We start from the raw sequence: 14274 nt of genomic DNA, 5'->3' as shown, positions 1-14274 counted from the left end.
AATCATCAGTCACCGAATCAGTCCTTTGAACGAATCGAATGATGACTCATTTAAGATGACTAATTTAATAACGACTACTGGATGTTTTAGTTTTGTATATAAACTATATAACTATAGTTAAACATAATTTATTATCCACGATCATTTTTAATATTCCTATGTTAATAATGTTATATTTAAAACATTAATTTTATAAAAAAAAATTATGCAATTTTAATTGTTTTAAGAGCATTCATGCCACCCTTGATCTGCATTAAACAGTCTGTGTAAATAAATCTGATGCCACTTAAGATGTTTATTCAAAATATTTTAAATGGGAGTTTGCATTGTCATGCAGTGCCATGGGTCGGCACTGACAAGACAGCACAGCCAAAAAAGGAAAAAGACTGATGAAATGAGAGTTTTTTCAAGCTGCATATTGCACAACCATATTTTTAGGCATGGTGCAATCACATTAAGGTTCTTCGTGGTTATGCACTAAAATACATAAGTATGGTCATGTGGAATCTGAAAGCACCACAGATTTCTGTTGGATTGTATGCCTGTGACTCACAAACTACACATCCTCACATATTCGTGGGGAAGTCGTGGCCTAATGGTTAGAGAGTTGGACTCGTAATCCAAAGGTTGCGGGTTCGAGTCTCGGGCCGGCAGGGATTGTAGGTGGGGGGAGTGAATGTCCAGCGCTCTCTCCACCCTCAATACCACGACTGAGGTGCCCTTGAGCAAGGCACCGAACCCCCAACTGCTCCCCGGGCGCTGCAGCATAAAATGGCTGCCCACTGCTCCGGGTGTGTGTTCACGGTGTGTGTGTGTTCACTGCTGTGTGTGTGCACGTTGGATGGGTTAAATGCAGAGCACGAATTCCGAGTATGGGTCACCATACTTGGCTGAATGTCACTTCACTTCACATATTGCATGATATGGTGTAAAATATTTGAGCTAATTTGAATATGCTACCAATAACAAATAACAAATGTGTTACCAATAACAATAACAAATTTACATGTTACAAAAACAGCATTGCCAAGCTACAGAACATGCTACCTGTTTCAGGTGCAGAAAAGCTAGTTAATGCATTTGTGACCACTAGACTGGATTATTGTAATGCACTGCTCAGTGGTTGCCCTGCATCTTCAATAAACAAGCTACACATAGTTAAAAAAAATGCAGCCGCTAGAGTCCTTACCAGGTCAAGAAAATTTCATAGTCTCTGCACTGGTTACCTGTTAAATTCTGTATCAGCAACAAAACATTAGCCTATTACTATAAGGCCCTAAATGGTTTAACTCCTGTGTACTTAACTAGTCTTTTATCATGCTACAATCCATCAGGTCACAAAACTCGGGGCTTTTGGTAGTACCTAGGATAGCAAAGTACACTGAAGGAGCTTTTTTACAGTTGGCTCCCAAACACTGGAACAGCCTTCCTGATAATGTTCGGGGTTCAGACACACTCTCTCTGTTTGAATCTAGATTAAAGACACATCTAATTAGCCAAGCATTCACATAATGTATCTCACAACCTTGCACTTCAGTTTTATCTGATCAAATGCACATGACCATTCTTTTGTTTGGATTGAACGGCAGCTACGCTAATTGTTCTCTGTTTGCTTCTCTTTTTCTGCTACGGGACTTGCATCCTGAGGTAACTAATTACACATCTTCAGTCTGGATCCAACCCTTGCAGAGATCTGAGATCACCGAACACCTGAGAAGAGATGACACCAACCCCTCAGAGGACCTCAGATGATGTCAACTCTGAACCAACATACAAAACTACCAAATTTTGCTATAAGTTTGATGGCAACATATAATGATTGCTGTTAGCGTTCATTGTCTGTCTGAATAATCCTACATTCTGCCATTTGGACATCACCTTGACATAGTCACCACTGATAAGATACTCCTAAATATAAAGTAGAAACTTAAATTTTCTGTGAAGCTGCTTTGCAACTATTTGTGTTGTGAAACACAAACTTGTCCTCAAATGCTTTGTAATCCATATTCAAGATGAGATTTGAGAGCTAAAACAAGACAAAATCATAAATGAATGACCTGTTTAATCTATTCTATATCTATCACTCCTGTTTCGTTGTATGGACAGCAGGACATTCAGCTAAATATCTCCTTTGGTGATGCATTAACTTGAAGTCCATCTGTTTACTATTAGACTCCGATCTAATGGCCCCATCTACAGGAGCACTTTGGAATTTATTATTAGTATTTATGTATTAAATTGAGCTCGTTTGTTATCATTTAACAATATTTATTACATGGAATTTTCCTGTAGCTCAGAGCACAGAGTATAACCCTCGCGGGAAATAACATTTATGATTCATACAGCAGCATCAATATTCACCCTTTTCCTACTGGCTGAATCTAGCCACATTATATTACGTAACATTCACCCCATGCTTTTTCTCAGCTGTCAACCACACACCCGCCTGTAAACCAGAGAGGAAAACAGACTCTGAACTAAACCCCTCTGCTCGAGCTGTGATTGGACAAACGCATATCACGTGATTAGGTCATACGTCAAACCGCGGTGAGGGACATTTATTACACTCACGCTGAAAAATCGCTTGTAGATGTGAATTGTTCTACGCGTATTTAGTTCTGTTTGCATGTTTATACATTTTAAATACGGCTGTACTAAATATAAGTAGTAAAATTGAGTTCGATAATTTGTTTTGCGCTTTATGCTCAGTGACCTCACGGACTACTTTGGGCCGCAGAGCGACCCCTTCAGGCTAAAAATAAAGAATACGCGCATCTTTTCTAGTTCCTTCACTTCTGTCATCCCTGACAACCGAGTAATCAAAGTGAATGTAGTTACTAGACCAGATTGAGCAAAAGTTGGTGTAGAATAACAGCGCGATGGTTATCGCTTGATCCGTTTTCTGATAGGATTTTAAAGCAGAATGGATATAACAGAAATCTGAAATGAAAAGGCCCGTATTTGGTATCGTAAACCTATTTAGCCGTAGTTATTTTGCCGGGAGACATCTGAAAGCGTGTACAACAAAATAAAAAACAAAAACATGTTAGCGTTAAGCTAGCTAGTGCTAACGTCGGACTAGCATGTGTGGAATAAGAGACACAGGGACGCATTGATGACAAACCTGATGTAAACCGACGGACTATGAGCTCATTTGAGTCTCAAAACAACTTAACTTCACGTACGAAGAGCATATTTGTATTTTATCGACCGCTGGGAAACTTCGATGCTGGCCCGTAAACACCAAGGTAAACCAGAACGGGTAGTTAGCTAAAACTCGGTGTTTTGCTTAAAGTCTCATATCTGCTTCATCCGATTACTGACAAAGTAAACGTGTCCCTATTAGAATAAGGGTATGTTGTAGTCCGTTAAACAGTTGATGTCATGTTTTTGTCAGCTAGCTAGATTTGTTGTCTGTGAGGTTGATGTGCCACCTAGTCTGCCTAGTTTTTTGGGGGTATTTTGTGTTATTTGTCAACATATAACTGTTGAGGTTAATCAGCAATGGGCTTCATGTCAGTCACTGTTTCTTAGCTAAAAGTTTCTCCATCTGTATTATAAATTTGTAAGCTTTGCTTCCTTAGCGATGTTCATGTTAACTTTAAGTTAGATTTTCAACAGCTAACTATTAACGATATAAGGAACAAGGGATGTAACGTTACAAGGAATACATTAGTAGGCATTAATATTATACAAATATTTTAACTTCATCTTATTAACAATTTTAGTCCTAAATATATATAAAAATTATGACCAGACAATTAAAGCAACATATTATTATAAAACATTTAAATGTCAATGAGTACTGTTTTCTGGAACAGACAGTATCACTTTTTTTCAGAGAAACAAAGAAGCTTTTAAATGTACATTATACTGCTAAAAATAAGTGAATTTTTTGTTTTGTGTATTTGAAAGGCTTCATGTTGAAGTATCAAGTGTGACCTTGTGTACACAGAAGACCAACTGCTTTCACTCTGATTACAAGGATACAGTTTGAACAATTCATGTGAAGATCTACTGTATATAATCTTCAGCAGTTGTTTTGTACAAGTTCGTTATTAATTTTGGCCAGATTTGTCCTGTCCTTTAATTCTTAAGGCAAGACATCACAGGTGAATAAAGTCTCTTTTTATATATATATTTTGTATAATAGATATCACTATACTTACCCAGTTGATTAATAATTACAGTACAATAAGAATGATTTTTTTTTTGTAAGTTTTCTGAAATGTTATGCTTAAATTGGCAAATGATACGCCCTAAATTATTTTTATTTGCATTTCTAGAACAGAAATCTGAACACTGGATATAGCCAGGTTCAAAATGTATGATTCATTTGTTTAGGTTTTTAAAGAGGGGACGTTGGATCTCTCTTTTTGCCACTCAGAAATGAAATAAATCAGAGAATACTGTCAAGAGTCAGAAAAAAATAATGTTTTCAGGAATACAATGTTATATAAAATAAATAATGATATATGAATAAACCACTCTGTAAAAACTTCAGAATAAAGGTAAGTGCTACAGAAGTGGAGTTATTTAGAATATTATAAATGTTTTTTTCCTGTGGTGTCTTGCCTTAAAAACAAGGAAGAAGCATTTGAGAGGTCCAGACACTGGAATGCATGTCAGTCAAAACCTCTGCACACTGACTCATTTAGTTCCTCTGTGCGGGTCGCCTCTAGCATGCAGCCTCAGTTCAATGCAGATAGTCTGAGAACCAGAACGACTGGTTGCTGACAAGTCTGAACAGTGGCTCAAAGCATTTCTGATCGCTTCATTTACTGTGTGTGTATATAATTTAACGTAAAGTCTGCACATAGGCTATACGGTAGTGCCGGTTTTTTCATGTTGTCCAGTGTGGTTCAATATCAACTGAGATGATTTATTTATTTTTTTTAAATTGCATTGCCTTAGTCACACTGATGTGGCTACGGCGTAATCCTCTTGTCAGAATCCAAGGATTACAAACGTCGTCTGTTTGGTAGGGGTCTCTATCCTCCATATGACCAGACACTCACATCTGTTATCAATGTTCTCCATGCTGGAGCTATGATGGATGTGACCGGCTTATTCATCCAATGTTTAAAATTTTTGTCCCTCATGTTGTCCCAAAACTGTATACTTTTCATATACGGGACAATTGTGTATGAATGTTTTTGTTTTTTTGTCTATACAATGAAAGTCAATGTGGTTCAATGTTGTTTAGACTCCAGATTTCTTTAAAATATCTATATTTTTTTTTTTGTGTGCGTGTTCCCCAGAATGTTTGGAAAGACATGAGGGTGAATAAACTATGACAGGATTTGAATTTTTTGGGTAAACTACCCCTTTAAGACATTCTGTAAACACCTTGTAGTCTGAGGAAGTACACCGTTTACCAGATGAAACACAATATAGCTTGACCTTTGTGTTGACAGATTGGTTTTTTTGTTTGCTCGTGTAAATGGGTCATGAGTGGATCTCTCTAGTAGTTTACAAATAGCATTTATTCAGGTCTCAGTGTTTGACATGGCTCATTGCCCAGTTGTTTTTCTCTGTTAGGATGCAAGTTATGTGATCTGTGCTTAACTACATACATGGGCACAGTCAGTTCGGTGTCTCTTGAGGAAGGAAGATCACAATTATTCTTTCTATTTTCATTCTGTTTTGATACACTATTCTTGTTCAGGTGACCTGATTATGTAGGATCTGTAACACCAAAGTCTTTTGCTAGATCTCTTTCTATTGGTCATATGATCTTCAAGCTGCTGCTTTCTTTTCAGGGTTATCTTATCTGTTTAAGTAAACAACCTAGCAGCGCCTCATAATGGATTTATCACCTCTCACCCTTTATGTGTAGACTAAATATACCAGAGACCTGTAATTGCTGACGGCACAGTTTGCATCTGACTCCCTCAAAAAGATAAAGGTCATGTAATCGGAAGTGGTGAATGAATGAAAGGCCTAAAAAAGACAAAAGCTACTTTCTGATTCTCTTCTCCTGAAAGCATTGGAGCCGGGCCTTAAAAAGATTGACATTTCATGTGGCTAACAGAGTGCAACAGTAAACGCCCACTTTTTCAGCAGGCTTGGTTTTGCAGTATTTTCACATTCATTTTCTTCATAGGCATTTAAAAAGAAAAAGTAAAAAAATAAAAAGATGTGAAAATATTGTGAAATATTAATACAAAATGCTAATACAATTCTATATTTATGTAGCCACATGGTCATTATTTTCATATGCTGATTTGGCACTCAAGAAAAATTTCTTATTAGCAATATTGAAATTGCTTCTATATTATTGCTTAACATTTTAGTGGAAACTGATGCATCATGATTCTTTTATTAAAGAGAAACAGCATTCTTTTGAAATCTTTAGTTTATTGTTAAAAATCATTCTTTATGAGGAAAGTTAATGAGATTTTTTACTGACACAACCCTCTTTTGCAGTATATGTTTTGAAATGTCAGACTCTGCACATGAAAAATCTGAATTAAGAAATAGTTTTTCCTGCAGTGTGAACAAAGCCTTGCTGTGCTTTAAAAATCTTTTTTCCCCTTTAATTTTATTTGAGTCAGCAGAGAGGTAACGGGGGTGGGGTGGAGTTAGGAATGACACAAGCAGCACTGGATCTCAGGTCAAACTCAGGTCATCCGTGTAATCTCTGGAGCATGTGCACTAAACTCCAGGTCACTTCACCAGAGATGATCACTTTCTGATACAGTGTTGTATTAATGCACCATTGCAATAATGCACATCTCTACTTGTCTTTTATGTTTTCAGAGGCAATGTCACGTGATGGATGGTTATGAGATTTAGCAGACATATAGGAGAACCATGGAACAGGTTGAGCAACCTACCTCAGAAAAGAAATGTGACAGCCCCATAGACGTCGCAGCAGACCAGGAGCCCCTCGTATTCACAGGAGTTTCGGAGGGCCAGTCCTCTCCGCAGAGAGACTTGAGCCCTGTCCAGATTCTTGAAGACACAACATTGATGGCAGTCCAGGAGGGTGAGTCTGCATCCTCAGACTGTGGAGGGGCATCAGACCTACAGGAGCCAAGCTCAGCGTCGGGTGAGGAGGTGGAGGGCAGCGAGACGTCTGATGCTGCAGGATTAGAGGTCTCACCCAGCAGCAAGGGATCGTGGAGGGGTACCCTACAGAATGGAGATGGGACATCGCAGGAGAGTCCTCAACAGAATAGTGACACTCTTGTAAAAGCTCAAATGTTTCCAGGTAAAACTGCGCTTACACATCAGCGCCAAGTATTATGACATTCTGACAGAACCCCCCCCCTGAAAATATGTATATGTCATATTTGATACGTGGCTTTCAAAGGGTTCTACATTATTAATACAATCAATGTATTTCTGAAAAGCATAATAATCTTTACTGTATTTATGCATACTTTATTTGTACTTTACATTTCATATATATATATATATATATATATATATATATATATATATATATATATATATATATACGTTTTGCTGTCCATATATTGTAACGGGGTGGAAGAATCACGCAACAAGGAGAGAGCAATTAAATTCCCCGGAGGGTGGATTTATTAGCAAAAGAGTCTTTAACTGCCGTGACTCGTGCTCCGGTGCAAAGGTGCTCTTTGAGTGGGCGATTCCAGGTGCGGTGGGTCCGTGCGTTGCTCGGGGTGGCTGCTCGGTCACACACTGCGCTCTGGAAGAAAGTAAGGGTAAGCATTAGTTTACAGCTTCCTGGAGAAAGGTCTCACCTTCATCGGTGCTTATCTAGCCGTGGGCTGATTAAGAGCAGCTGTGACCAATCAGCGTGAGATGAGCAGGTGCTCCGTGTATGTTTCCAGGGCAACGCTGATGAGAACTCGGGACGCTCGTCACACTATATATATATATATATATATATGACAGCAAAACATAAATACATTTTATTACTACTAATAATACTGTATTTATTACTATTATATGTTATTATTTTAATGTAAGTATTATTTATATAGTATTTTTTTTTACTTATTCATGACCTGTTTTTATCCTTTGTTGGCTTTGAAACTTAAAACAATATTAATATGAGATTAAAATCAATAGTAAAATATAGAAGAGAATTGTTTTCTGACACCAAAACATTCAATAGACATTAATTTTCAGGCTTTCTGATGTTAAAATAAATGTAAATAAATACTTTAGTAATATCTTATTCATAAAATATATACTTTTGCAGTACTCTGATAAGAGATGTTTTAAAAAACATTTTTCTGTGTCTGTCTTACATTTATAGATCCGTTACAGAACCCCTCTCTCTCGCTGTCAGACCAGTTACGGCTGGGTCGGGATGGCCCTAGTAGTATGGGCCTGAACGTTGAGTGTCGCATATGTGGAGATAAAGCCTCAGGATTTCATTATGGAGTTCATGCTTGTGAAGGCTGCAAGGTGATTTTGCTGAACTTGTCCAAACTACTACAGTCAAGGTTTTTCACAAACCGTGGGTGGATTTGTGGCCTAAAATAAACGTCATCTATAATATACCAACATTAAAGGTGCTGTAAGCGATGCTTTCTAACAGATATCACTGAAATAGATTTGCTGAGAAATCACATCTGGCAGGGTTTTTTCAACCAATCAGAAACCCGGTCTGCATGTGAATTGGCTGGAATTTTGGAGGGGTTTTTGTGTTTGAAGGGATGGGGCAGTCTAATTAAAGACTGTCATTTTAGAGAAATGACTGAAATCTCTTACAGAATCTTTAATAAAACCACTCTATTTCTTTCCCTTATATCACTGGGCTTCCTAATGCTTAAAGTTGCGTTTCTGTGGTGAAATAATTCAGCAATCCAAGCGCATATTTGCCTTGCTGTTTTTCAGTGAGGAAGTGTCATCTTTTTTTAAAGGGGTTTTTCAGACGCACCATTCGTATGAAGCTGGAGTATGAGAGGTGTGAGCGTGCCTGTAAAGTCCAGAAAAAGAGCCGGAACAAATGCCAGTACTGTCGCTTCCAGAAGTGTCTGGCATTGGGCATGTCACACGATGGTGAGCAGCCTGCATATAACCACAATTTAAAGCATTCAGAATTTTGATTCTCATTTTACATCCCACTTAAAGGAACACCACTTTTTTTGTAAATAGGCTCATTTTACAACTCCCCTAGAGTTAAACAGTTGAGCTTCACCATTTTTGAATCCATTCAGCCAATGTTTGATTGCGGTCAGGCCAGCCTCCACATTGAAAAACACGGTCATTCTAGCCGCCACGTTATTTTGTGGTGTGCGCATATACTAGGCGTTGCGGTAATAGAGTGTAAAAACTCAGATCAAAGGAAAAGCGATCTCTGCCACTCATTTATTAAGCCAGTTTCTTTGTCAATAATAAATGAATGAATGAACGAATACATTTTAAATAATACAAATATTTAAAAAAGGTCTGCTAAAATGAAAATGACTTCAAATGTTGAGTAATATTAAATGTACAATTTCCAAATAATATGAAAATAATTGTCTGATAAGAAATAACAAAATAAAAGCATTTCATTAACTGGCATATAACCATATTTATCTGTAAAGTCACAGTGTTATAAAAAGAAAACTCAGTTTCCACAAAAAAAGTTTCACTTTTGATTAACAGTACACCACTCCAGAAAGTAATTTGCCCAATGTCAGTGCTGTCTGATTTCCTACTACAAAATAAAAAAAATGATATACCATATATGACCAGTTTTGTCTTTGAATTTGGATAGCTCTAAGAAGGAAACTCCCTGTTTCCACAGACCAGTTTCAATTCAGATTGACAGCCCACTACTCCACGGTGTCACTCAACCAGTTTCAGGATGGTCTGATGTAGCATTACAAAATAAAAGCCCTCCAAAATCTCATATATAACCAGTTTTGTCTGATTTTGAATACCTCTAAAAATGAAACTTCGTTTCCACAGACCAGTTTTGATTCAGATTGTCAGCCCACTACCCCACGGTGTTACTTTCAGGATGGTCTGATGTATAATTACATAGTAAAAGCCCTCCAAAACTCGTATATATAAAAAAAGAAACTCCCTGTTGCAACATGGGTGCAGCAGGCGCAATGATATGACGCAGTGCCTGAAAGTAGTCCCCAGCTATATCATAACCTAGCTGAGGACTACTTTTAGGCGCTGCGTCATATCATTGCGCCTGCTGCACCCATGGTACGGCAGTAAAGTTCCTTGATTATTACACCGGAATGAGAGTATTGTTCCTAGCCATATCGGTCTAGAAAATCACAACTTTTTATTTTCGGTCGGCCTTTGTACACGATGTAACTACAGGATAGTCAAGCTTTAAATAAGAAAATTATTGAAACTATTTGGTAATTTTTGATGACCAAATGCTAATGGTCTAATCCGATTCAATGATCTATGCTAAGCTAAGCTAAGTTAAAAGTGCTACTACCAGACCCAGAGATCGGCTGAATGGATTCAAAAACGGTAACTCAACTGTTTAACTCTAGAGGAGTTGTAAAATGAGCCTATTTCCAAAAAAAGTGGAGTGTTTCTTTAATGTGCAAACTGAATATTAAAGGAATAATTCACACACAAAAAATGAAAATTTGCTGAAAATGTACTCACCCTCAGGCCATCCAAGATAAAGATGAGTTTCTTTCTTCATCAGAACAGATTTGCAGAAACTTAGTGCTATATTGCTCACCAGTAGATCCTCTGCAGTGAATGGATGCTGTCAGAATGAGAGCCCAAACAGCTGATAAAAACATAACAATAATCCACAAGTAATCCACATAACTCTAGTCTGTGTGTTTGTTAGAAACATATCCATCATTAGGATGCTTTAATGTTTCACCGTCACTGTTTTGTCAACTGTTTGAACCATTATTCTGACGGCACCCATTCACTTTATCTTTTCCGATGAAGAAACAACGTCATCAGAAACTTGGATGGTCTGAGGGTGGGTATATTTTTGTGTCAAAGATTCTTTAATAGTCTTTCTCTGCAATTAATATTTCACTGTTCATAAATTGTTGCTTTATTTTGAAGTGTGCGCGGTTACTTTGTGATAAATGGAACTCATTTTTGTTTCTTTGCCTCAGCGATCAGGTACGGACGTATGCCAGAGGCGGAGAAGAAGAAGCTAGTGGCCGGGCTCCTCGCTGGGGAGAAACTGCAAAGCTCTAGTGGAGCTGACCTCAAAACACTGGCCAAGCATGTCAACACATCCTACCTGAGCAACCTGAACATGACCAAGAAGAAAGCACGGAGCATCCTCACGGGCAAGACAAGCTGCACATCGGTATGCGCTCAGCTTTCAGTGAGATGCCACTGACAAATTCAGTTTTCCTATATCATTTATTTTAGAAAGTCCAAGGATGCATGTTATTGGAAGTTCCGGCAGATATGATAAGCCAATATATATTTTGATGTTAAAACTGATTTTAAAATGATGTTCTTGTGGGTTTGTTTATTTATTTTTACACAAAATAGTATATGATTGATTTGTAGTTGTTTTTAATTGTTGTCCCTCTCCAGCCTTTTGTGATCCATGATATGGACTCGCTGTGGCAGGCAGAAAACGGGCTGGTCTGGAACCAGCTTAATGGAGCACCACCCAACAAAGAGATCGGGGTTCATGTCTTCTACCGCTGCCAGTGCACGACAGTTGAAACTGTGCGAGAGCTCACAGAGTTTGCCAAAAACATCCCTGGCTTTGTGGATCTCTTCCTTAATGATCAGGTGAGCATGATCCATGTTGCTTTACTACCTTGTAATCCATTAAATCTATTGTTAGTTATTTATTAATTTCAAGTAGTGACTGCTAGGATTGCTGTTTTTTCCCCTCATTAGATAAAAAAGGATTTATTATACATGAATTAAATATTGATGCATATTCTTCCACTAAAGTCATTTCCCACTTTTTCTCTCAGGTAACGCTGTTAAAATATGGAGTCCACGAGTCCATATTTGCAATGCTCCCATCGCTCATGAATAAAGATGGGCTGCTGGTGGCCAATGGGAAGGGCTTTGTGACGAGAGAGTTCCTGCGTAGTCTACGCAAACCTTTCAGCGAGATCATGGAGCCCAAATTTGAGTTTGCGGTTAAATTCAATGCCCTGGAGCTGGATGACAGTGACCTGGCTCTGTTTGTGGCAGCCATTATACTGTGCGGAGGTAAGGCCTTGGTGTTTGTTTGATCAGTATGTTTTCAAATGTCCTTTGTTGTTGTTTTATACACTTTACATCCACCAATGAGAACCAAACATTAGAAGAGATCAAAAGCTTGTTTATCATAACAAGAAAAAGCACACTTTACACTGGATGTAAACCAATTAATTGTAATGTTCACATGTCAGTAAAATAGCTAAAGAAGAAAATGGATGCTAAAAATGGTTTCTCTTTGCTCTAGATCGTCCCGGGCTGATGAATGTGAAGCAGGTCGAACAGATCCAGGATGGCATCCTGCAAGCTCTGGACCAGCATCTTCAGATGCACCACCCTGACTCTCCTCATCTCTTCCCCAAACTGCTCCAGAAGATGGCCGACCTCAGACAGCTGGTCACAGAGAACGCCCAGTTGGTTCAGATGATCAAAAAGACTGAATCTGAGACCTCCCTCCACCCGCTTTTACAGGAGATCTATAAAGACATGTACTGACATACAAGGACCTGACTGAAGAATGGACTTCAGATTCCCTCCCGAACGGAGAGAGTGCACACATCTTAATGGCGCTGCGGTGCTGTTTGTTTTTTAAAATGGATTTTTGTAAAGGACTTTTACAAATATTGACTTTGAATACTGACATTTTCTCTGATTTTTGCGGAGTGTTTTTTATTTAAACTCAAGGACGCAGAACACCTAGTGACTGTTTACTACTACTACTACTACCACCGTCATGTTATTCTTCATTTGCTTGATGAGGGCTAACACCTTTACAAGTTGTCTTTTCCATCATGGTTTTGGTTTGCAAGTGATAGCATGTTTCTTTGAGGAGATCAGAGCATAGTCAAGCTCTTGTAATGCCACTGTATGTGTTTGTATGGGCTTTTATTTTGTAGTTCTTCTTTCCTCCTGATTCTGTTTGATTAGGCACTTTTACTCAAGTAAAAGTTAGACTCCACACAAAACTGTACATTCGTCAGTTATATTATTTTGGAATTATGTTACTTTGTCGAGGGTGTTGTTTTCAGCGTCAGCTGCTACAAATATATATTGGTATTGAAACTGAAGACAAATCTGTTTAATAATTCACTCTTTGGGATAAACCTACAACAGCGTGATAATTTCAGCTGTATGGAAGGAAATGTTTGTTCACATGCTATATGTTGATATAATTCTTCTGTACTGATCTCTTTAAGATTTAGTACCTTGATGGTACATGTATTTTAGCACACTGTCCGGTACCAGTCTTAAAGTCATATTTACTGATTTGAGACATGACATCACTTAAAGATCTCATTGTCGTCTTAATGAGCAGTTGTATTAAATTAGGTCTTCCATTATATGTTGATTGAACATGTATGAATATATATATTGAGTGATTGAAAGCAAGCAGGCAGTGGTTACATTCAGACTAGAACATTATGGTCAAATTGATTTATAGTACACATCTAAACTTAAATTCATTCTTTAAATCAGATGATCATGTCATGATAGTTGTTTGTACATGGATGGCATGGATTTTGAGCAAACACATGCATTGTCCTTTATTGAAGTAACTTGGACACTTCTGAGTTTAGAACGGGTCTTGTCAAAAACAGTGCCCAATAATTTGGGAATTCAGTGTACACGCATTAAAAAGCATTTTTGATGTTGAATTACATTCATTGGTATTATTATGATGTGCAACACATCTACCATTTCACATCCAGAAGTCTCTCAGAAATGTCTGAGATTTTATAGAGAGTGATGTCTATGATCATGTAGAAACCTGTTACTGTGAAACTAGATAGCACAATAATATGAAATTATGAGAAATACATTTTTTCCTTTTCTTATTTTAAAAATACTTTTTTGTCATCTATTTTCACACCACATGTTCACCAGTATCGTTTTATCTTTCCAGTCTGGCCCATCTCAGCAATGTCTTGCTTAACTGACAAGATGCACAAGTGTTATGCATCTTATTTGTGATATATCATAGTGAAACAATTCCAGACATCTCTAAGTTTTTTTGTGATTTATGAAAAGATCCATATATACCTATGTGTCACAAGCAATTTGCAGGCATAATAAAATATATATGTTAGTGTGATCTTTTTAATCACTTACGGTTTACCAAACTAATTAAAACGTGTGAAAAATTAAACATTTTAATAAGAAACAATTGAC

The 14274-nt window shown here is 37.7% G+C and overlaps 1 protein-coding gene across 1 annotated transcript; it reads left to right on the top strand.

The window, feature by feature from the left end:
* The first annotated feature begins 2500 nt into the window (after nt 1-2500).
* On the top strand, nt 2501-14196 carry LOC306848329 (peroxisome proliferator-activated receptor delta-like). Its single transcript, XM_079382806.1, has 8 exons — nt 2501-3248; nt 6763-7216; nt 8252-8403; nt 8862-9000; nt 11043-11242; nt 11479-11682; nt 11874-12117; nt 12353-14196. Exons 2-8 carry the CDS (start codon nt 6817-6819, stop codon nt 12598-12600), a joined length of 1587 nt encoding a protein of 528 aa, XP_079238932.1. The 5' UTR covers nt 2501-3248; nt 6763-6816; the 3' UTR covers nt 12601-14196.
* Nucleotides 14197-14274: the final 78 nt, after the last annotated feature.

This window comes from Barbus barbus, assembly GCF_936440315.1.
Source record: "Barbus barbus genome assembly, chromosome: 28".
Classification (NCBI taxonomy): Eukaryota; Metazoa; Chordata; class Actinopteri; order Cypriniformes; family Cyprinidae; genus Barbus; species Barbus barbus.
This window is presented reverse-complemented; position numbering and strand designations above follow the sequence as displayed.

Bases quoted from the DNA above. Each gene is read 5' to 3' on its own strand.
- LOC306848329 (XM_079382806.1), top strand. From the start codon at position 6,817: ATGGAACAGGTTGAGCAACCTACCTCAGAAAAGAAATGTGACAGCCCC. The intron at 7,217-8,251 runs GTAAAACTGCGC...TTACATTTATAG, and splicing joins AAAAGCTCAAATGTTTCCAG to ATCCGTTACAGAACCCCTCT. The intron at 11,683-11,873 runs GTGAGCATGATC...TTTTTCTCTCAG, and splicing joins ATCTCTTCCTTAATGATCAG to GTAACGCTGTTAAAATATGG.